At 36.2% G+C, this 25,577-nt stretch overlaps 2 protein-coding genes across 3 annotated transcripts; both read left to right on the top strand.

Moving 5' to 3' along the window:
* Window positions 1–425: 425 nt before the first annotated feature.
* On the top strand, window positions 426–19,539 carry LOC103697035 (PHD finger protein ING1-like). 2 transcript variants are annotated; one of them, XM_008778797.3, is made up of 7 exons: window positions 426–551; window positions 10,742–10,813; window positions 16,412–16,602; window positions 18,392–18,452; window positions 18,572–18,671; window positions 18,747–18,870; window positions 18,965–19,539. In XM_008778797.3, exons 1-7 carry the CDS (start codon window positions 524–526, stop codon window positions 19,073–19,075), a joined length of 687 nt encoding a protein of 228 aa, XP_008777019.1. In that variant the 5' UTR covers window positions 426–523; the 3' UTR covers window positions 19,076–19,539. The 2 variants fall into 2 exon arrangements, with proteins under 2 accessions (XP_008777019.1, XP_038978996.1); XM_039123068.1 differs by lacking the exon at window positions 426–551 and adding an exon at window positions 3,379–3,472.
* Window positions 19,540–22,098: 2,559 nt separating this feature from the next.
* On the top strand, window positions 22,099–23,797 carry LOC103697036 (photosystem I reaction center subunit IV, chloroplastic-like). The gene is made up of 3 exons (XM_008778800.4): window positions 22,099–22,478; window positions 23,328–23,393; window positions 23,471–23,797. The coding sequence occupies exons 1-3, from the start codon at window positions 22,233–22,235 to the stop codon at window positions 23,573–23,575; spliced, it is 417 nt and encodes a 138-aa protein (XP_008777022.1). The 5' UTR covers window positions 22,099–22,232; the 3' UTR covers window positions 23,576–23,797.
* The last annotated feature ends 1,780 nt before the right edge of the window (window positions 23,798–25,577 follow it).

The raw sequence follows: 25,577 nt of genomic DNA, 5'->3' as shown, positions 1-25,577 counted from the left end.
TTATGAATATATTAATAATTAATATATTTTAAATATATTATAATTAATTTTATATGATCAATAAAAATATTTATGGAATATATTAGGTGTAGTTTTGGTATTATATAGTCGGTGTTTTTATATTTCTATGAAATACCAAATACATTACCAAAAAAATATATCAAATATAATAATTTTAGATTATTAAGAATCAGATTGTCTTGAAAAAAGAATCAGTGGTCTATGATCACCTCGGGGATCTCATTTAAGCCCACCTCGGTGGCCTTTTAAGCAAACCCTACCCACTTGTGCTTAAGGTTTGTTCAGGCTTCGTTTACAAGGCCCAAAGGGCCAACCCCTCCTCAGGTGGACACGTGCACCGACACGGGCGCTTGTCTATATCAAGCGCAGAGCGGTTGCGCTCGAGGGCCGAGAAGAGAGCGTCAGTAACAACCTCGGCAACAACGAGAACCAGAGAAGGGTTATTAGAAGGAAGCATCGCTAGGGCGGGAAGAAGAGTCGGAAATCGAATCGAGAAACCAGAATGGGTTTCCTCGAAGACTTCCAAGCCAGTAAGATCTCCATCTTCCTACTCTTGTTCCTTATGATCATCTCACTTCTTTCCCTTTCCCCCCCTCTTGTTGCCGTTGAAATCTCATCTAGGACTGAGAATTCGATCAGACTAGGTAGTTTTTCCCTGAAACTTTCCCACTGAGATCATAGGCGAAGTGTGGTTTTTTCCTTTCATTCAAAGAATGCGTGGCTGTAATGGCCGTCAAGAAAACAATCGTTAGTTAGTCGAAATCTATGAGCGAAGAATTGCTGTTAGGGCTCAACAAGCTGCGGGATTGATGCTATTAGGACTGTCCCAGGCCCTTCGTTCTATGGCTATGCGTGAAAAAACAGGGATAGCGAGGAAGACGCCGTCGCAGCAAGAATTTCTTGATGCTTTTGCTGGTTCTTTTACATAATAAATCATGTTTGTTGGTGATTTGTCCATACTTCTCTTTCCTGGGGAATGGGACTGATGTCATGCCTTTGATGACCTCGAAAGAAATGCTTTATTTCATGGGGAATGTATCCTGTCGATTGTGGTCTGTGACAAACCTAACGTCAAGAAGGCTCGTAGAGATTGCTCTGCTTTAATTTTTCATCCTGTTTCTTTTTCTGGCGGTTCTGCTACTGGAATCCCGTACAAGTGTCATGGGAAATGCCAAGAATCTCTTCCCTCAAGTCGTTTATAGGTAACAAAGATGTATATGAATATCCTTTTGGTTGTCTGATTTAGGTAATATTTTGTTCAAATTGGAAAAAGAATGCATGTCCTGATGTTTTAAAAATTCTGGGATAGAAAGTGATGCCACCATTTGTTACTCCTTGTTCAGAGCTTGAGAGTCTACAATGTTTCTGTTAGCAATATATCATCTAAATAAACAAATAAATCTATAAATGCAATTAATAGAAACTTCTAAAAGGAATAATATATATGTATATATATCATTCGGGATCTACTAATATTAAATTAAAAATAAAGGTAAGTAGCCTGATTGAAGGTAGATCGAAGCGTGTAGACGCTGTCAGTGAGGACTCATGTGGGCGTGTGTTTAGTCCTACATCGGTTATTCGCTGGGCAGATCTTGGGTACTTATACAGGATCAAGAAACTCAAATAATACCTTCCGGCTAGCTATTTTGGATGAGGTCTTGGGTTGTTACAAATAGTATCAGAGCGGATCCGGCCCATAACCTATGTGAACTATGGGATACTGCAGCACGGATTTATTGAGGCTGACCACGGGCCAATCGTGGTGTTTGTGATTAGATTTGAATAGATATGAACCCTTAGCCTGACGAGGACGTCAGGGCTTAAACGGGGGGAGTATGTGAGGACCCGTGCGGGCGTGTGTTTAGTCTCACATCGGTTATTCGCTGGGTAGATCTTGAGTACTTATACAGGATCAAGGAACCCAAATAATACCTTCGGGCTAGCCATTTTGGGTGAGCTCCTGGGTTGTTATACTGTCCCAAAGAACCATTTGCCCCCACGTACGGGTCTTCCGACAATCCTCTTCTGACATATGACGACTCTACAACTTCTTGTTTGGTACATCTCGAAAGAAGTCAAAATGAACCCGATCAAACTTGCAGATCCAGCGAAGAACGAAAGTAAAAGAATAAAATAAAATAATATAAAAGAGTAAGAATAAAATTCACAAGTGGCTAGGAGGAGGAAGAACTTTTTTCCAAAATTTCTCCAATATTTTTCTCAAATTTTTCATATCCAAAATAGGATGAAATAGGGGGTTTTCATAGGGGTATTTGATCTGGGCATTTTGGTCATGTTGCGGACGCGTCCGCGGTAATTCCTCTGCCAGCAAAACGTGGCGTTCGCTGAATTCAAACGCACGCGGCCTGAATTCAAATGCGGAATTAAAAGGGAGTTGTTTTCGCGGACGCGGCCAACCCACCTTTAATTCCGAGTTTACAGCGGGCTCTGGCAACGTGCGCCAGTTTTTTCCAAAGAAAGAAAACACCCAACGGGAGTTTCCAATTTTAAATGCACACGCGTTCCAATAAATCGCGTGCTATTAATTTTTTCCACAATCCCCCACAAAAATTAATTTTTAAATAATTTTAAAATCAAAACAAAATGTCGAATATCTTATATTATGTAATAAGCATAGGTACCTTTCGATTTGAACCTTCACTTAGTGATAATTGATTACATCTATGGAGCCAAGGTGGTCTTAACTTTGAACCTCGGTCCATGGCTCAGATTAAATCAACAGCATACATAATATAGCTCGATCGGGGTACTAAGCGAGTTGCGCTAATATGGCCATGCGCAGGTATCTATCATGTACTTTTTAGGAAATTGCCCTTTTTCTATAATCGCGGCCTCACGACTGCATATATAGGTGAGTCCTAATAAGGAAGCTAGCAAGGAAGCTCCTGCCTCTTGGATCTAGGACTCATTAAGAGTTATACAAACAAACTTATCCTACCGCTTGTTTTTATGAGCACTAGCGCTATAGGGATGAGGAAAATATAAAACGGTACTCCTCTTAGTCACACTCCAGTTTGATTCTACCCATTGAACCTTTTAAGGTTGGGTTCCCACTGTGGTGATCTATCTTTATGGGCTAAGCTCCATCTCCCTCGACGACTCTAGAACTACTGTTCTAGACAAATCTTTTGTAAGCTGATCATCCAAATTATTTTCTAATTTTACAAAATTTAAAGTAATAACGTTATTTTTCAATTTGTATCTTAATGATTTATGACGTACTTTTAAGTGCCTGTTCATTTTTACATTGGCATTTTCTTGGTTGCACTTATCTATTGCAGATTTACAGTCACAATGTAAGGAGACAGGTGGTAAAGATGACTCATCTACAGGAAGGTTTATTAGTAGATCTCTGAGCCATTCAGCCTCAGTGCTAGTGGTGTCTAAAGCTATCAGTTCAGACTCCATGGTATTTCTAGATATCAAGGTTTGTTTGGTGGATTTCCAAGACACAGCAGCACCTTTCCAAAGATCAGTATATCATTTACATAGAGGCACAAGATCACAAATTTGTATCCAACTCTCTTATGATATACACATTCGTCTGTGCTATTGATTTCAAATCCAAATGTTACTATTGTTTCATACTTTCATCAAATTTCAAGTGTCATTGCTTAGGTGCTTGTTTAAAACCATAGAGAAATCTAACTAGTCTGCAAACTTTATTTTCTTGGCCTGGGATTACAAATTCCTCTGGCTGGTCCATATAGATTTCTTCATTTAAGTCTCCATTTATAAAAGCTGTCTTGACATCTATCTGATGAATTAGTAATCTATGGATAGAGGCTAATGCTATGAGAACCCTAATAGTTGTAATCCTAGCTACAGGTGTATAGACATCAAAGAAATCTATCCCAGGTCTCTGAGTAAAATCCTTGGCAACTAATCTAGCTTTAAATTTATCTACAGAGCCATCAGACTTAAGTTTCTTCTTAAAAATCCATTTGCACCCTATAGTTTTACAGCCAAGAGGAAGACTAGTCAATTTCCAAGTATGATTTTGGATAATTGACTGCATCTCGTTGTCCACAGTTTCTCTCCAAAAAGGTGAATCTAAGGATTCCATTGCATCCTCAAAAGTAGTTGGAGAGTCTTTTATAAGAAAGGTATAGAAGTCATCTCCAAATGTTTTCTCTACCCTGGATCTCTTACTCCTCCTAGGTTCTGCTTCTACTTCTATTTCACCTGTCTTTATTCTACTAGAGCTACTAGCTATACTACTGTCTACTCTAATCCTAAGTGGAAAGGTATCTTCAAAATATGTTGCATCTCTAGCTTTTATGATGGTGTTGTTACTAATATTATTTTCTTCTGAATTAATCACCAGAAATCTATTGGCATTAATATTGGCTGCATATCCTATGAATATCGCATCCACTGTTTAGGTCCTATTTTCTTTCTTTTAAGATCAGGTATTTTCACTTTTGCTAAGCACCCCCACACTTTCAAATAGCTAAGATTAGGTTTTCTATGTTTCCAAACTTCATATGGGGTTAGATTATTATTTTTAGAAGGAATCCTATTGAGGATATAACAAGCTGAAACTAGAGCTTCCTCCCACAAATTCTCTGGTACTTCTGAGCTTATAAGCATGGAGTTAACTATATCCATTAAAGTCCTATTCTTCTTTTCTGCTACTCCATTTGATTGAGGAGAATACGGTGCAGTCACTTCATGAATGATTTCATCATCTTCACAAAGTTGAGTTATATCATTAGATGTATATTCACCTCCCCGATCTGATCTAATGATTTTAATTTTCTTTTCCTGTTGGTTCTCAGCTTCGATCTTAAAAATCTTAAATTTGCTGAGCACCTCATGCTTAGTTTTAATTAGATAGATGTAACAAAATTTGTATAGATCATCTATGAAGGTCACAAAGTATCCATTACCTTTTCTACAAGTTCTACCCGAGTCACAAACATTACTATGTATCAACTCTAATAGATCTAAATTCCTATTAACAGATTTAAAAGGCTTCCTAGGAAGTTTGGCTTCTACACAAATTTGACATTTCTCATGGTTCTTAATATCACTTTTTGGTATTAGATTTAGGTTCATAAGTTGCTTAATTGAATTATAATTTACAAGACCTAATCTACGATGCCAAATAGAAGGAGGTTCTATATTCATAATCAAAGGATTTTTATTCATTGAAGGAGCTATTACATTCAACTTAAACAATCCTTCACTTAGGAATCCTTTTCCAATAAATATTACACCATAAGAAATTACTTTATTGGACTCAAATATAAGACGATAGCCTTGCTGGACAAGCAAGGAACCACTAATGAGGTTTCTCCTAACAACTGGAACATGTTGGACACCGTGCAGGGACAGAATTTTTTCAGAGGTAAGCTTTAAGTCCACACGTCTTACTCCTAGCACATGCGCCTCCGAGCTGTTTACCATGATCACAGCTCCTCCACTTGAGACCTGGTAAGAAGAAAACTATGAGCGATAACAAAGATGAATATTCGCTCCGATATCAATCCACTAATCAAATGCTTATAAAGTCATGTTAACTTTAGGAGTAAAGAAAACAAACTTGAAAGCTGTCTCAGAGGAGCCAGCGCCGGAAGTCACCATGTTGACTTGAGCACTGGTTGTGTGTGGACCCTTCTTCTTAGATAGAAGAGGTGCAGTCTTCTTATAAAAGCACTGGGGAGACAAATGGTTGGTCCGACCATACACATAACAAAAACAGACACCACCATCCTCTTTCTTCTTCTTCTGCTCTTGGGATTGGATAGGTTTCTCATTGTGGTGGTTAGGGTTTTTAGGGTTGTAAGGTTTCTTTTTGTAATGCTTATTTTTGAAGGGTCGATTCTGATTTTTTCTAGGTGGAGCCTCTACATTATAAGCATTATTTTTGTGTCCAGTAGAGGTATTACTCCTGAGCCTGTGTTACTATTCAATCCTAATAAAGTTCAAGACTTGGGTTAGGGTGAGACCTCCTTGGGTATGGCTCAGGATCTTAGCAAAATCAGACTAGGAAGCAGGTAGTTTATCTATCAGACAGGCTATCTGGAATGATTCATCCAAATTGGTTCCATTAGCCCTAAGCTGGTAGATCAGGGTTTCAAAATTATGGATTTAGTCATTCATAGGCTTTGAGTCCACCATCCTAAAATTATTGAAGTCGGAGGCCTTGAACTTTTTTACCCCAGCATCATCAAAACCATATTTGCTATCTAGAGTGTCCCAGAGTTCTTTGGCACTCTTGACTGTGTAATAGATATCATACAGCCTCTCAGAAAGGGCACCTAGGATTCTATGGATGCAATGATAGTCTATCTCATCAGATGTCCTAAAGGGTGTGCTGATGGAGGCAGAAGGTTCAGTATTGGAGGAGGGTGAGTTTTGGTGAGTAGCATATCATGAAGTAGTTAGGTTGGACTCATTATCAACTTCAGTAGTGCTTTCACCTATGGCTGAGATCAACCCAAATGTGGTGAGCCAAAACCGCATTTGGTTCTGCCACCTCCTAAAGTTATGGCCATCAAATTTTTTGGGTTTGGCACTAAGGTGGTCACCAGTGTTTGAGGCCATAGGATCAGGATTACAGAATAGAGACAGAAACCTGAATGAAGGCAAAAAGTCTATGTCAAAAGATTGCACTAATATTTATATTGAACTTTGGATGTCTAATTGATATATCCAAAAAACTAATGGCCAGATCAACTCCAGATCGGTCGTGAAGCACTAGGCTCACTTAAGTACTAGCCTTTCTTAGGCACGTATGCCTTTTTGATAAGATTTTCTTTGACACTATTAGTTAGTGTATATAGTCACTAGAAATCAGACAAATTTAATTTTTAGAAAAACCTAAATGCAAACTTAAATTTGTTATTATGGATTAACTAATTTTTGAATTTTCCGTTTGAATTTTTCGAATTAGTAACAATTGATTACTAAATTTAATGCTAGCAAAAAAAATTATTGTAATTGAAATCTAATTTGTCAATTCAATGAATTATATATATTAGAATTGATTTATTTTCTCATTAGAATAATTGATGACTAATTTAGTGCCAGCAAATCAATTATTGTAATTGAGATCTAAAATGTCAATTCAATGAATTATAAAAATTATTACCTTATTAGAATAATTGATTGAGATCTAATAAGTCAATTTAATGAATTAAATTATTATGTATTAACCAATTTTTGAATTTTTCGTTTGAATGGGATCTGGAAATTACTTTTGAGGAGTCCAAATGGAGGTATAATAAACCTCTTGGAGGTTAAGAAAATTATTATCTTTTTAGAATAATTGATTATTAATTTTTATGATTGCAAAACAATTATTTTAATTAAAATCTAATATGTCACAATTGTAATAAAGGATTTAATGGATTAAATATTACTAACAAAAAATAAACAAATACTTCTTTGGATTGTTAGCAATATATCATCTAAATAAACAAATAAATCTATAAATGCAATTAATAGAAACTTTTAAAAGGAATAATATATATATATCATTCGGCATCCAAATAATTCTATTTTAATGCAAAATAAATCTATTTTAGCACTAAATAAATCTATTCATTTAATAAATTTATATCATAGAATTTCAAATCCTACATATCTACTAATATTAAATTAAAAATAAAGGTAGAAGAAAGTAGCCTGTTGAAGGTAGGTCGAAGCGTATAGATATTGTCCCAAAGAACTATTTGCCCCCACGTACGGGTCTTCCGACAACCTCCTCTGAGATACGACGATCCTACAACTTCTTCTTCGGTACGTCTTGAAAGAAGTCAAAATGAACTCGATCGGACTTGCAAATCCAGCGAAAAACGAAAGTAAAAGAATAAAATAAAATATAAAAGAGCAATAATAAAAATCACAAGTGGCTAGGAGGAGGAAGAACTTTTCTCCAGAATTTCTCCAATATTTTTCTCTAATTTTTCGTATCCAAAATAGGATGAAATAGAGGGGTTTTATAGGGGTATTTGATCTAGGCATTTTGGTCATGTTGCGGAAGCGTCCGCGGTAATTCCTCTGCCAGCGAAACGTGGCGTTTCACTGAATTCAAACGCACGCGGCCCGAATTCAAATGCGGAATTAAAAGGGAGCTGTTTCCGCAGACGCGGCCAGCCCACCTTTAATTCCAAGTTTACAGCGGGCTCTGGCAACGTGCGCCAGTTTCTTCCAAAGAAAGAAAACGCCCAACGGGCGTTTCCAATTTCAAATGCGCATGCGTTCCAATGAACCGCGTGCCATTAATTTTTTCCACAGTTTCTTTATCAGGGCAGAAAAGATATTATGGACAATTACCAACATAACATCGTAGCAATTTTTTTTTTTGATAAGGAAACATTTGGATCGTGGAACCTGTTTCAGAGACATTTGGTACTATTATTATTATTATTATTGTTATTGATAAGGAAGCATTTTGGATCATTGAAGCTGTTTCAGCAACATTTGATACTATTAGTTATTTTCATCATCAGCAAGAAAAGGATATTGATAATTAGGTTAGCAAGATTACACAGACTAGGCCATGATATCAAGGCATTACCCAGAGCTTCATGTACTCATGAATAACCATCAGCAAAAAAGAAAAAGGAAAACTTCCTTATCCAAACCCACCACACCCCCACAATGGTCCATGGAGATCCTTCATACGAAAGTGTGTTTGTATGGGTATAATTTCAGTTGCTTACGGAAGCTGGTAACCAAACAACATTAATTGAACACAAGATCCTGAAGACATTGCATATCACTTTTAAAGGAGAAAAAATTCTCTATCGATAGGACTTACCCATCTTGCAGGAGGATCAGCTATCCACTCATATCCTTAAGTTTCGAACAAGATCTTGGTTTCCAATTCAGAATTATGTCCTAATAAATTTTAGAGAAGGCCTATAATTATGTCCTAATAAATTTTAGAGAAGGCCTATAATTTTCACATAGCTTCATAAAAGCAGCAAAAACTGATTTGTTAGCTCTTTTTGTTCCCCTGGAAAGTCTTATCCATGAGAGATAGAGAAGGTGGGATTCTTCGAATTGTTTTGTGTTATTGAGCTTCTGAAGTGATGAAGTGAAGGAATTGGGTATTTAAGTAGGCTAGATTGTTCCAATTATTAAGTCTATGGAAATTTAGTCCACGTGCTTCTTGCTCCCTCCGGAGTCTAATGGCAATTCTCAAACGGAAAAAAAAGACTAATTTTCTGGTTTCCTTTCACTTTCACGTTCTAATGTTCTTGTTGTCTGATTGATCATGCGCATGTTTTCGGATGAGCAATCTGTGTAGATCTTGTCAAAATGAGCTGATGTTTAGCGAGGCATAATTTATTATAGAAATCCAATTCATGTTCCATCCCATCTCCCTTTGTATATTGGCATCTATCAAAGTTCAAAAATTAAGAAATTAGGGTGAACATATTATATCTTTCTTTAAAGAGGAATAAAACACGGCAAAATTTAAGCTGCATCTGTTATTTTTTTTAATGTATAATTTAAAAATTTTCTGTTGGCTTAAGGTTTTCAAATTTGTTTCAGGTATGGATCACAGTATTAGCTTTAGTAGGTACGGATGCCTTATGGTAAAGATTGATGTTCATAACAAAGGCTTTAGTTGAGGAATCAAACTGTCTATCAAATAAGATTCAAAGTCTTGCATTTTCTGATACAATCTAAAATTTATGAAGATTAGATCATTGCCCTTGTTGACATCTAAACGAGCCACCTGCCTAGTGTAACAACTTGAATGAGATTTGGCTATACCCAGTGTTTGTTTAATGCGTGCCTCAAGGAGTTCCTCATGGGTACCTCCAAAGACTGCCTTCTAGAACTATGGTTAGAAAAGCATATGGTTTGTTTTTACTTTTTAGCTAAATGAACGGTCGAAAGAGTATTTGGCGATACCCTTGTTCTAACTTTCTGTAAACAAAATGTATTATTCTCTAATTTATTTTGTCTATTAGTATATCTGTGGTTTATCACATAGACACGTACAATGTTGTAAAAGATGACCACCTAGTTGGGCTGCCTAGTTGCCCTCTTAATGCTCTGCATCATGCTTGAGCATGAAGGAGTGAACCATCTTTATGAATTAGCACTGAATTTTCCTTCCTTCTCATTGACTTGGTACATTCTATATGATGTCTTGTATTTCACTTTCTGGATTATAATTTTATTTTATATTTCTACTTATTTCTATCATTTCAATTTATTGTTTCTGGGTGCTTTTACCTCTTGGCACTAGCTTAGATGCCCACCTAGTCGTCAGGCAGCATCCCATAATCTTTCAAAACATTGTTTCCATAATTTAAATTCGTTCTTCCCACTTTCCCATTCCATTTTGTGTTTTTTCGTCTTTCTTTTCACGCAATTCTTTTAGAGACCATCCACTTCTTGCAACATTATATCCTTCATGATCTGTGGTAGAGGTCGGTTAAGGGTTTAAATGGGCGAACAATTTTATATATTAGTCTGTGAATTGAAGCAATAGAGCAAATTAGAAAACCAAATTGTAATATTATGCAACTTTTTGGTTCATAAGATCAAATACCCTTGTGGTTTGGAATTTTAGATTATATTAGAAAGTGAAAGTTATTTCAAGGCACAGAACTTAGTTTTCTTGGTATGTTCTTAGATAATTCTACTATATATTGAATATTATACTTGGTTATCAGAAAAAAAAAATGTACTTTTTGTTTACTGTTATTTGTCCTTCCTTCAGGTTTTGAATCCTTGCCAACACTGCTGGAACGTAATTATGGACTGATGCGAGAGCTAGATAAAAGCTTACAGGGTACGTGTTATGGCTGAATATTGTATCGGTATTTTAAGGTTCTTTGCAACAATTCTTATGCACGTCATTTACATGATTATTATCTCTATATTAGTGGATTGTTGATTTTTTGTAAACTGGGCCTACTGCATCAAATGTGTTAGATGGCTGAGAGTATATTTAAATCACTTTAGTTTTAGTATGATAATATAATGTTTGCTTTTTTTTTTCTTGTTGAATTTTGATAGTATTATAGTACTTTAATTGTCGGTTTTCACGCATGCCCTTCTCCCATAGCTTGATTCTGATTGATATAGATTATAGACTTTTGGGTGATTTGTTATTTTTAAGAGGAGATTTGACATTTTCTGATTGGCTCCTGTGAAAAATCTGCCTTTAACATGTTAGAATTGGTCCATCAATCTGGTGAATCCAGAAATGTTTACCATCATTACTTGCAGCTAGCAGGATAGATGTGTATTTCATTTGTTTCTATGATTGTGTGTAGATTTCATGTTATTTTAACATGAGTTCGGAACCATGCAAGCAGTCATGAAAGTCAAATCCTAGCAAGTAGTTCATGAAGCATGAGTATATGATCCATAAAATTAAAACATCTGTATAAACAAGTTGTTATTTTAGATAGCCTCTTCAACATCTTGGCCTTGTCGAAAGGATAGGATGATTAGTTCAGTCAGATAAGGCATAAGATTCAACTGTTGTGGTTTGTTCATGGTCCCGTTACACCTCTGTTTAGTCATGCCATTGTCGAGCAAGAATAATTGTATGTCATGATGGGCATGCTATTCTAATTAAATTAATCAACATAACCAAAGAGTTATCACTTGCTTAGAAGGTTAAGAAAGACATCATAACTCTCTAAAAGCATTTGGGATAACATTCAACATAGCCAAGTCATCTAAGTTTGGAGATATATATTGCCATTTCAAGAATTGGTGGCCATGTTCCATTTCTTACTCAATACACATATAAGTTAGAAGTACACATTATAATTGGTGAAACACGACATTTACAATTCAGGAACAACAAGGGAACCAGTTCAATTTGGTGTGTAAAATATTCTCATAATTAAAGCTGTTCCATATTGCTCATTGTGCTTAAGCTGCCTTAGGGTTGAAATGGTATGTATGCTGTGCTGTACTGAGGAGAAACTTGGCAGTCATGAATAGAGAAAGATACACAAGTTTGTTAAAAGATTCATAATTTGCATGCTTAGATGTGCTCCATTATTCAATTTTTTCTTAACCTAGATCACTTTTAACTATTTTATGATATTGTATAGATATGTTTCAAACAAGATATTTTGGACTAATTTATAGAAAGCTAACATCATAATTTTCTTAGATATTCATGGTGAGTATTGCTTATCATGTGCAGTGCATAGTTATAACTTATAATTAATATATCATACAAAAAAAACTATATATATATTAATGTTTATATATCAGTAAAATATAAGAGCTCAAAGTCGATGATGAAAGGAATATATTATTTGATAATATTGCAAAACGATTGTGTAATATTGACATTAGACTTTTATTTGATGTAGAATCATGATGTACGTTATTCCTTTGTTCAATTCAAGAATTATGCCTTCATATCGTACAAAGAAGTAAAATAAAGGGAAGCTCCTCAATAAAAACATAAAGCTATTCCAGATGGTTGTGTGTGGGTCTGAAAGGAGAATACAACGTCATCCTGTTATATCTTGGCCTAAATCTTGCATATAAAAGTGATATGCACCAAGGTTTTCAATCTCGATACCGGACATGATATCTGTAATTTACCAGATCGGGTTAGATCATTACAATACACGTCCATGCCGACGCATGGTACATTATTGGAGTTGAGATATCAGTTGTACCAGGTTTTGGTATTGGGTTAGTACAATATATGGTATTACTAGCCAGTATGCGTCAGTACTGCAAACATTGTTATGCAGTAACACAAGCCGCTCTACCACAATATGATCCCACGCAGGCAATAGAGGTATGCAACACCTATCATAGGATATAGCTTAGATCTATTCATATCTCTGATTAATTCAACATTTATGTATGATTTCGTACAATCATCTGGCCATTTACTTGCAATATGTGGTCGATTCTTATGGGTATCTAAAAGATGATTAAGAGTAGATTGAGTCAATCAATCATACTGATTGGACACATGAAGAAAAGTATTTAGAAATTCAGGCAGGACTTTATTTAAAGCAGCTAGTGTGTTGAAGTTTGTGTAGAACTATAGATTATGCTTGGTTTTCATGTACATTGGTAGTATGGATAGGTAAGGAGGTAGCAGTGCTTGTATGTGTTTCAAGGATCATTTAAAGGTCTGTATTATGGTGGCAAATTAAAATATGCTGCACTCAAGTTCACTTACAAATATGGATATATGTTTGTCTGCATGTTCTTATGCTCATCTAAATGACGGGCTTGCCAAAAAAGAAGACATGCATGTTTTTTCGAGTATGTATTTCTTGATAGGTGTTAATTACAGGTCCACTAGATGTTTCTGGCTGTTATTAGATGCATGAAAAGGGGGAACAAAGCTAACTATTACTTATTTTTTAGTTGAAATATCCATTGGCTGGTGAATTCACCAAAAATATAAGAAATGATTGTTCCAAACTTGGATGCTTTTGTATTTATTCTCTATTTTGAGGGGAATGTCATTTATTTTTCTGACTAAAGATATGGTTATATGACACTGATGAGCTGAATCTGCATATTGCTCGTATTATAACTATTCTATTGTGGCTGACTGCTATAAGCAGGGAACTATTGGGTTGAGTATTTACTGGCAATATGAGTGCAGAAATAGCTATATCCCTGCTTCAGTCCTTCAAAATACTGATGGATTCTCTTAAACTTTCTATCTTGAGTCCTAAAAATCCTTTATTTAGTGTTGTAACTTGTAATGCGTGTGTCCCTTATGTTTTGTGAGTATCCAAGAACGATTGATCCTCTGAAGCATGGCCATGCTTATGGGATACGGATAGACTGATAAGGCAAAATTTGATAAAGTAAGATACTATATGTATGTATATATGTGTGTGTGTATGATATTTTATACATACATACATGGATTCATACAAACAAATACATATGTATGTGTATTAAAAAAAATCCATCAATCATATGCTCTGCCTAACAAAATAACATTGTCCATATTTTATATGGCAGCATTAACTTTTACATGCTCATCATTTAGTCATTATTCTAGGGACTGTAATCCATACTTCATATTTTAAATTTAATATCATAGACTACAAAATTAACCCTTTCCCTCATTTTGGAGGAATCGGGGAAGTATCTAAACTCTAAAGCATGGTATGTTGTACTGGTCCATATCAATGCTTATTGGGTGTACCATACCTTATTGGTATCGAACTAGTACACCGTATGGGGGGCGTACCAAGTATCGGAACCTGAACCAACCCCATACCGGGCAATACTGACACTATATTGAGATGGTATTGGTATGGGGAATCGTACTGAGATTGCGAACCTTGATCTAAAGTATATCCAAAAAGTATCCAGAATATTTTTTAATTTTAAAAAATGGAATATCTAACATAAGTATCAGATATGTATCCGAGAAATATCCAAGTATTGGTATTTGATATGGATATGATACAAATACAGTAGGCGATTCGAAGTATCCATGCTTTGTAGGATTGAGCTAAAAGAGAAACATCTAACTTGTTGCCCATGGCCCATTTTCACAGGCAAAGTAGACCACCAGACACGTCTAGAGTAGATAGGAAAGGGATGATGTGGACAATTTGATGTTTGATGGTAATACCCCTTATGGACATTGAATGCCATGCTATTTGGATGCAATTAGGATTGCCTTACATCAATATGAATTAGGAAGATTCTGGCCGAGTATAATGACTTTTCCACTTCGACAAGTTGATAATGCATTATTTCTGGCTCTTCATTCTTAGGATATAAGAATAGGAGAGTTATATAATTCCTTTTGACTTGTATTAACTGGAGTTTAAAGGATAAAAATACAAAAGCATTATGAAATTTATAGAGTAGCATTGAGTTGAGTATTTTTTGAGGATAAAATGACTAAGTAGTTTCAAAGAGCTTTTCATAAAACACAACTACTACATTCATGAGGGATTGTTAATTAACATGCCATTGTAATGAAATCTTCTAAAATTGAGTACATCAGAGAATTCCCTGATATTAGATTTCAGGAAGCATGCTAGGACCCTTGTTATTGATATGCCAAACTCTGAGAGGATCATGATTTCTTTATTGATTGGCTTTGTGCCTTTAGAGTGGAGAGGGGCTTCACCCAAAGCTGACATACCATGCAGATCCTTTACATAGCCAATAAGAAAGGGGGCAAAAGGGCTGAACAAACCTCAAGGCAGTCTTCACACCAATGGATTAATTAGGAGATGAATGAGCGAAGCAAGTTGAACGTCTGATTAGAGACGGCATTAAGACCTGCAACCTGGTTCTGGTGCAATGTTAGACTCAGGCCTCGTACATTTAATTCAATATTGGATCAAGACAAAATTTTGAAGGTACTATGATCTTCACATATCTTGCAGCCCTGTGGAAAAATGGCAAACAAATGAACCAGAAATGAAAAAATAAATAAATAAAAGAAGATCTACTTGAATAAAATGAGGTTGAGAGGAGAAGGGAAAGAAAGAGGTGAGAATGAAGGATAAAGAGACCTTGAAGAAGGCAACAGTCTTTAGAGGCTCTGTTTGTTTGTTTATGTAACAATTGGGTAGAAGACACTCAATGCCCAAAAGATAAAATATCCTCATTGGAGCCAGCTGTTATAGCAGGTATTCACGTAACAATATGTGGGGCCAATACTCACATCTTAAAGCCAATTAGATTTAAAGTCTCAATAAAATAACATATTAAATCAACTTATAAATCTCAAGAAGCATGCAGTCACTTCTATAATTTTAATTAATCAATGAATGCAAAATAACTGGAGAAATTAGAAATTCATGGACATTTATGAAATCAACAATGACATGGAATACAATAGATTCGATTGAAGGGCAGATGTTAATGAGATTCTAAATTGTTAATAATTTGCAACAGTTTATAGATTATTCGCATATCAAAAAATCATCTCTAGACATTTCCTATTTGGTGATGATAAACTCAACTCAACTAAGCCTTAATTTCAAACTTGTTGGGGTTGGCTACATGAATCTTTTCCCTCCACTCCGCTCGGTTTAGGGTCATACTTTCTAAAAAATGATGAGATATCTAATCCTTCCTTACTACTTCGTCCATATCTAGTGATTTGAATTTTGATGATAAACAGAAAAATAAATTCCTCAGAGTAATTTGAACTTCGAAGTTTTATATGACTTGCCAAGGCATATCTGCGCACATGGAAAGGTGTTTTATGGTATTTTGTGGTTTACATATATGTGGGTGCTTATATTTCAGTCTGATTATGGATGTGCTTCTGTTAACATCACATTACTTGTTTGAGTATGTGTACTTTGATGGCTTCAACTTTTAGCATTTTTTTAGCCGTTTAACGCATTGAGGTAGGGTAGCTCTTCAGTTCATCAATGTTTCTTGGAAATACATGCAGGAGTCCAGCAGCAGAATGAACAACGTTGTGAGCAAGAAATAGAGGATATTAAGCAGGGCATTGAGTCTGGTAACATTACTCGTAGTAGATCATCACTTATCAGATTTTCTGATGAGGCTCTTGATGAACAAAAGCATTGCATCAGGATTGCTGATGAAAAAGTGGCCTTGGCCACTCAGGCCTATGATATGGTATATAAGTACCCAATTTACTTTTTCACCATCTATAAATATCAAATTTTGTTGGATCACACTTGTAATCATCTTGTTTTCATTCTCATAGTGGCAGCCTGAAATTAGGCAAACACGAATTTCTGATCTAACAGAAACTTCCTCTTGTGACCATTTTTATATTCATCCGATACTCATTTGATAATTGCATATTCACCAGATTTTCTACTTTTCTTGAAATCTACATGGTTAAACAGGATATTAATTTGCAGACCTCATCTACTGATTTCCAATTCATATATGGTTTGTTATTTTATTTTATTTTACAGCTGTTATTAGACATTATAAAAGGAAATAATGGTAGAATAAGTTGTATTTGCTCTGGTCTCACTGTAAAAAAGATTTTAACTGGTATGGAAATTTGAATTAAAAAAATGATTTGATAAACAGTGAAAAAATAATGGTCTTGCCAAGATATGAAACCACAGTTTGCAGAGAAAAATTTTGTTGTACTTCTTCCCAATGCTTGCTGCGGGTCTAAATAAGCAAACAAAAATTGCTGGGATCATTATATAGTTAAGAAGTTTTCTGAGGGGCTTTAAGTAGGTTGTCAAGTATTTATCTACACAAGGTCTCGCTTTTAGCAGATCTACTGGGATATTAGGAGCCATCCAGCTGCCTTGAGAGTTTTGTTTTTTACGTGTTGTTTTTGCTTTTTATGCTATTAGTTATCCTTATATAGTTACATGTGCCATCACGATAATGAACTCCTAATTAGTATAGATATTAAACTTTTATAGCTGTGGCATCTCGCTAAACAACTAATACCTGATACCAAATTTTGAGATTTTGATGTGTTGGTCCCTTGGATGCTAGGGAGTAGGGATACTCATGACACTTAACAGCATCATATCATAATGTCATCATCGTTATGTGTCTATTTTTGCCACTTTTATATTATAATTATTAAGTCTAACATAATAATTAGAAAGCATTTTGTCAAATTTATGGATTCAAAAGAATGTATATATAGCTCATTATTCATATATGCATCCACCAATACACTTTTGTGTGCACGTATATAAGATGCAGACATGTCTGTGTGTCCAATTTTTAGAAGATTCCCATTTCAGATTCTTCTAGACACCTAGACATGTCACCTTGAACGTGTCCATGTAATAATATTGCTTCTAAATTTATATATATAATGTCAACAAAACTTGAAAAGACCAATACTTGTCAGCAGTTAAGTCTGAGCTAATCAGTGAAGGCCTCCTATCCACCTCAAAGGCATACTTCAGCAATAAAAATAATGAAGCCCTGTATTTTTCTTATATTCTCCTTTTTGTTTTGCTGTCTGATCACCTTACATAGTCTAGACATCTAATACTTCGAAATATGGTGAACAGGATCCATTCTTTTCCTTTTAACACTAGCCAACTCTGGTTTACTTGCGTCTACAACTCCTTTATCACTGTACTTTACTTAAAATCAACATTTATTTTCTCTGTTCCATTGATTGTTTATCCTTGCATTTCATAATCATGAGCATTCCCTCTTCCCTTGAGCAAACTCCTTCGACTCCTGATGAGGGACTTCTGAAATTCTAGGGGAGTGCACACATTGATTTATTATCTATGTGCTTGGCCCAACTGTTGCTTTTCTTTCAAGTGATTCTTGCTAATCACCTGAAACCTGTTGGATTGTCAGGTTTCACGTCTCTGGTGGCCTCAATCCAACTGTTTCTTATAATAATCCCGGAACGAGGGAACTATCAGTTGCCATTATTGATCATAAATTTGTGCTGTAGGTAGATGCACACATCCAACAACTTGATCAATACATGAGAAAGCTTGAAGAGCTCCGGCAAGGTACTTACAGAATTTCCTCTCTTCAGTGGCATTTATCTGATACGCTGTTGCAATCCTTCAAATGGTTCCAACTTTCTAAATGATATTCTGCTTGTGGTTTTTTTATGTTTGGCAAACAGAAAGGGAACTTGCAACCGGAGCAGGTGCTGGTGCATCAAATGCTGATGCTAGTACAAGATCTCGAAGGATTGCTGAAAGCAACCGAGGGGGGCGGAAGAAGTATGCTTCTTTCAGAATGATTTTTATCAAGCAATGACATTGAGGCAAGATTGACACTCCATTTCTTGGCTGCAGATCACAATTAGCAGTGGAGCCAGCAAGCATAGGCCTGGAATTGCCAGTGGACCCAAATGAACCCACCTACTGTTTCTGCAACCAAGTTAGCTACGGGGAGATGGTTGCTTGTGACAACCCTGATGTATGATTTGCTTGTCTTCCATTCTTTTCCCTCCTTTCATGAATTTTATCGTCCAAAAGTTGGTTTTAATTATTGTTTTACTTTCTTGTGGCAGTGCAAGATTGAGTGGTTTCATTTTGGATGCGTTGGTTTGAAAGAACAACCAAAAGGAACGTGGTACTGCTCCAATTGCGTTGGAATTCAGAAACGTCGAAAAGGTAAATGAAATGGTTACTTCTGCTGACAGTTTGGAGCTGGGTTTGCTGCCAGGGATGTAAATGAGTATGAGGACTTTCCGTGCTGGTGGTTGGGTCGGTCTCTGCATCCATACTCCCAACTGTGGTAATTTGTGGAGGACAACCTTTTTCAGTACTCAATGGCTGCTTGATTGTTGGGAAATCGCAGGCTGGATTGTTGCTCAAGAATTCAGGGTGGAAACAGGCATTTTGGTCCAAATTGGAGCTTATTCCGCATTCACTAACATTTACTTTGGGTTTGAGCCATCTGGCCACTCAAGCGTCGTTTGGTTAAAGCAAAATATAAAATTGTGCAACTTTTATCAAGGAAATTAATATGGTTACCTGCAACTTTTGCACATATCCTACTAAAGCAAAATATATAATGGTGTTATATCTTGTACAATTATAAAATAAAAAATTCTGCAATATGAAACATCATTCATTTTATTCATTAAGGAAAATTATTAATAACTTGATAACACTAATGCCGTTGATTAGCATGACTCGATTATTAATTTGGCTATGTCAGATACCATTGTCAAGCATATAAACCTAGAGGCTCTAAGAAGAAACTGTAAAATCTCTATGACAGATCAGACATCATAATAACCAAGGACTTAATCACACCCCACTTCCAGTATCTTTTATCTGAGGTGCAACTAGCGGGTCGATCCACCAGGCTGCAGTTATTTGTACGCTAATTTCCCTCACGGAACATGCATAGACCTTGTCGCCTCCCATTAGTGCCAATCTCGACTCGGACTCAGCCAATTGAGTGCCAATTGGCAGAAACCAGACAAAGTAGCATAAGCTCATCATTTGGATATCTCGGCCCTATACAGCATAGAACCGATATGGGATCAAACATATGCTCGCATGGGCTCTCGCGTATGTTTATGACGTCTTGATTAGATTGCACATTAAGTCGAGCACATTTAGACCGGATCTGTTTGGGATATCGTGGGCACACATGATAGCTTGTAGGAGTTTTTGTATGAGATTTATGTTAGTTTTCATGCTCAATCTGCTTGAAATTTGGTTGACATTTCAAACTCAAGCTAATTCTTGTTAGGTAAGCCGACTATTTACATCACATCTATACCAATGGTTATGATATAAAGATTGACCAATAACAGTCCTCGGAAAAGGCCATCTAGTATATATTACATAAAAATACATCTTTAGATGGGATATTTTTTATAGATCGAATAAGAGGTTCTGAAAGGATGTCAACTTTCAATCAAATACCAAGGTATAGATTGACAACATAATCAATGTGCTAAATCATTCGATTAGTCAACCAAGTTATACTCTGTCAGCAGATCAAAGTACCGAGACAACCTGATTAAATACATAGTTACTAAGCCAATTACTACCAAAAAGATACTAACCTTAGACCAAGTATTATAAAAGCAATATGAAATACCAAGAATATGCGCCAATGCACCAAGGGTGCAAGCCGGTACACCAAAGATGTAGACCGATACACCAAGGATGCAAGGCAATATGCCTATCAACCTAAATCCAAGGGGGCAAGCTGAAAACTTAGATTTATACCCAGAAGGCAAGAGTTATCATTCTAGGATGAGGCCTTAATGAAGTAGAGTCTTAGAATAGTAGCTAGCCAACTATTACTACCACTCATGATGTGGAAGAAATAGTTATACTCTCTACCATGGGTGGGAATAGTGATCCATGTGGTTCACAATAGAAAGGATAAGTATCCAAAAATGAATAGTGACACTCATCTCTCCGCTAACCATGACATAAGAAGAGACTAACACTATCCATCAAGTATGGTAATAGTAGCTCATGTGGCACACCATAGCAAAGACAAGCATCTAAAATAAATAACGGTGCCCATCTTTCCACTACCATGGCGTGAGAAGAAAGGAAGCATTGTATACTTTAGCATGTAGTTCGTGTGGCATAAAACAACGAGGACAAGTGTCTAAAGTTAAGTATTAGCACCCATTCTACTAGTTAAGAATTCTTATAAATACCAGGTTGTCGCCGTAAACAAAGGACCTTATCCACAACAATGAAATTCATCTTCTACATTATCTTCTTTGTTATGATACTTTAGTTTTTAATGAAATTCTTTCTAGTTATGAAGAACTACCATTCACTCTCAATTCCTAATTTATGACTAGGATTCCAGGACAATTTTAACTTATTTAAATCTCAACTTGTGTGTTGGAGCCACATAAACCTTACATTAATCTCTAGAGATGACTATCAGTTCCAAGTGGCTACCAGGATTTCAAATATCTGCCGGTCAATGACTATGCTATTCTAGTTCTCTTTGCATTTATTTCCTACATAAGGCACCAAATTTGTGCACTCCATTGTATCCGGTTGCACAAGATTTGTACTTCTGTAGGTGCCCTGATTATGATATTTGTGGTCGTGTTTGGTGTCTTATGAGTGAATCACATTTTCGTTCTTATATTTTGCTTCTCTCCTCGTTCTTTGTTCCTCACATTATCTTGCGTTTAGTTGTTACACCGATATCCTTCACTCTACCACTGAGATGGTGGCACAACTGGAACGAAACTTGGTTTCCACAGGAGTGGTGCAAGTTCGAAACGCGCGGGCATCGATTAAATGCGGGGACTGGATGCCCTGTGGGAGCACTTATAGTCCTCCGGTACTGAGGTGGCCCCATAATATATATATATATATATATATATATATATATATATATATATATATATATATATATATATATATATATATATATATATATATTCTTCACTTTACTAGCTTGTATTGTACAGCTAATGCTGACTTTTGTTTTTAGGGATAGGCTATTGTATATCTTGGTTTTGTGACTATTACTTATTTACTATTAATACAGCTAAAAAGCTCCTTATTCTACCAAAAATATATTTATCTCTGGAGATGACGTTATCCACATCAAGTGGATAGGATGCCACGTGACACCACCTCAATGGAGGAAATGATCGCATTCCCCTGACGGTGGGTGGAGATAAGTACACCTACATTTTGAGGCCATTAGCTCGCCTCACTCCACCCCCTTGCGACGATCCTAACGTTACACAGCGGAGGAACCGTCGAGCTTCCAAAGTTGAGAGAGGAGGAGAGAGAGGAGCCCAGAAAAGAAGAGAGCTCTCTTATTTTATGGCAACCTCGAGCATGGCCTCAGCGGCCTCAAGCTTTGTGTTCACGTCCAACCTTTCCACCACCACCAACACTTCCTCACGTTCCAACTCCATCACCTTCTACAAGCCCAGCAGAAGATTTGCGATCCGAGCTGAAGAGGCATCGGCGCCGCCGCCGCCGCCGGCTCCCACAAAAGAGAATGGACCCAAGGAGGCTGCGAAGCCCCCTCCGCCACCACCAATTGGACCGAAGAGGGGCGCAAAGGTATGCACGGTCGTAGTATTAGTTCCTGGGTGGCCATAATAATGTGTTAGAAGGCATCCAAGATGCACTGTTAGTAATCTGTTAAACTATAAATATTGATCTTATTTCTGTTTTGAATGTATTCATACTAGATTTGAATATATAACTATAAACATCGGTAGCATGACATCTTTTTTTGATGACCAATATTAATCCCATCCCATCAACTAAGGATATGGTTGTTCCTTGGTTTTCTATCACGGCTTTAGTTTTATCCAAACTACTAACATACTCGTGTAATCCATGTTCCAGTTGAGATGTAAAAGTCTGGAAAATAAAGTATGCCGGATAATATTTAGAGAGGTTGCACTTCCCACCGAAAAGAAATCCAATTTTTTTTATTAGGCACAAGGTGGCCACTGTCCGCCTTCTTGACAGTAAGCAGCTAATTATAACAGTCAAATAAACAGCAATTTGTTGGCTTGTAAGGTTTTTCAATGGTTGAATACTGAAACCAATTTAGTTTTTGTCCACCATAAACAAATGAAACCATTCAAACTAGCTCAAATGATACTAAATGAGAAAACATGCACCCTATTGAAGCTATTTGGAAAGAAATTCAATGGAAAACAATAAATTTTGCCGTTAAATTATTTAAATTTTAATAATGATTTTAAATATTAAATATTAATAGAAATATTATTAATATAAATAAAAAATAAAAAATAAAAATACTAAAGACAGCTGATGCGCAACTCTATTAATCCTCAATCTAAGCAGCATGAGAGGTATTACCTTTGCAAAGTTTGCTGTAAATGAAAATTTACGTTAGATTTAGTTTATTCATTCTTCATCTGTTTCTCTGCTCAGGTGAAGATCCTCAGGAGGGAATCTTATTGGTACAACGGCATCGGATCGGTGGTGACTGTAGATCAGGTTCTCTGTCTCTCCCTCCTTAAATCAATTTTTACTTGCCTTCACTCGATCTCTAATGCCAAATCCTATTAACTCAGGACCCAAGGACTCGCTATCCTGTTGTGGTTCGATTCAACAAAGTAAACTATGCAGGTGTCTCGACAAACAACTATGCATTGGATGAGATCCAGGAAGTGAAATGAGGTCGCCTGCTTCAGTTCTGCAACCAGTCAAGTACCCAAGTCTGAAACCTGTATAATACCAGTCATTGTGCACTTTTATCTACCAACATCTTTTAATTTCAAATTCCAAATGAATTAAGCGTCCTGGTGTATACATGATCCATCTTCACCACATTTTCCATTATATCACTGCTTGTCCTTCTATATTTTGTTATTTCATTAGTAACAGTAACTTTTGTGGCATGGACAAACTACCTTGTTTATGGTTTAGAGATTGGTTAAAAAGAAAATTATGCTACTTGAGGTGTTACATCCTCTTAAACAAAAGGAAAAGAAATGCAATCACAAATTTCTCTAAATCTTTTTATAACAACAAGAGTGAGAACTTGAGATCTCCACCCCTCCATGTAATGCTAAAGTTTGAATTGGAATCAAATAGTACAAACTATTTAACAAATAAGAGAAGAACATTGAATAGAAATGCATGCAAGCATAAAATTACAATATTAGTTCCAATTTGAGGCTCATTCAACAAATATAACATAAAAGAGGTATGGATATAACCAAGGTTCATCTTACCGGTACCGGAACTTGCACCGATGACGTTTGATACCGTATGGAACAACCTACCATGAATATAACTAACTAGCACGAAAGAGGCAAAAAAAAAAAACTGAGAGAAACATGTTATGGTAACTAAATTGTGATCTAGTCTGCATCTGCTGGAGTACCGACAGCAACAATCCTTCAACAGAGGTTTTCAAAAAAAAAAGACAGACACTTTTATATGGTTTCAAAGAACAAAATTCATCAAGGGAATACACTTTAAAAAGGTGATATTACATTTTACTTTTTTGTTTTTGGAGAAAAGAAATTCTAAGCATGTTGACAACTTTCTGAACCACTACTATGAGTAGGTTGAAACTTGATTATTTAGGGAAAATAGCATATATTTGTACAGATCATGCATGCAGGTGCTGAGCTCTTGAAGAGTCTTCTTGAAGGTCGGAAAGCCTGTAGATCATCGTAAATCAACTTAAGGCACAAGGACAACATCCATACCACATAATTTCTTCATATTTTCTTATCCTGTCAATCCAGAACAATAGAGGCACAAAGATAAGGCAGCCCCGGAAAGGTTTATAGCTTGAGAAAATGAATTCTGCCTCTTTGATTCCAAAGGCACCATCCTAATCACATTCGATCCAGCTTACATGCATAGAGACGGAAATGGAGACAAGATAACAGCTGAGACAATTACATACACAATTTAAACTCATGATCTCCAATAACCTAAGGTTGAGTGCCATGCTAACATTGATCCTCAAAAATTTAAGCTGTTAGATAATGAGTCAATAGTATAGGCAATGCTACAATGTTAATTAACTATATTATACCAGACTTTGTCCCGAATGTAACCGAGAAATAAGTAATACCAAAGTCTCCACTCCAACCAAAGTAAGAGAAAACAGCCCTGCTTCTCACAGATCTCTCACTTTCCACATCGCCTTTCAAAACTAGGATCTATTTATCAGGTATACCATCAACATTCTGTTTGTAGCCATTAATACGTCAAGTTTCTTCCTCATTTTGTCGTCCACTTTATTACTTCACCTAACAATGATGGCCCTTAGTTCCAACCAAGCTAATGATCTGCTTTAATCTTGTACAGAAACAGAAAACTGCTCCTTTCTATGGTGTCCACAAGTCTGATAACTATAGCATACAACATACAAACTATAACTTCAGCAAAGGCCAAACAAGTCGATAGGTTTGAAACTCTTCCAACTCAGAGCGTGATGTATTCCAAATTGGCACCATTTGTGAAGTTCTCTCATTAGATTTCCACTCATCAGGGATCTCTCTTTGGCCTCAATAAGGTCACCAATAGACAATCAAGTGTAGGCTTGGTTAGGCCAGAATACAATGAAGTTCAAGAGCTCTTTTCACCAAGAGCTCTACCAGCAAGAACAACTAAGAAACACCAATTGCCCAAAGATTTTGGAAACCAGCATTACAGCAT

This window comes from Phoenix dactylifera, chromosome 2, assembly GCF_009389715.1.
Source record: "Phoenix dactylifera cultivar Barhee BC4 chromosome 2, palm_55x_up_171113_PBpolish2nd_filt_p, whole genome shotgun sequence".
NCBI lineage: Eukaryota > Viridiplantae > Streptophyta > Magnoliopsida > Arecales > Arecaceae > Phoenix > Phoenix dactylifera.
The sequence above is the reverse complement of the archived record's forward strand: the minus strand, read 5'-3'. Positions and strand labels throughout refer to the sequence as shown.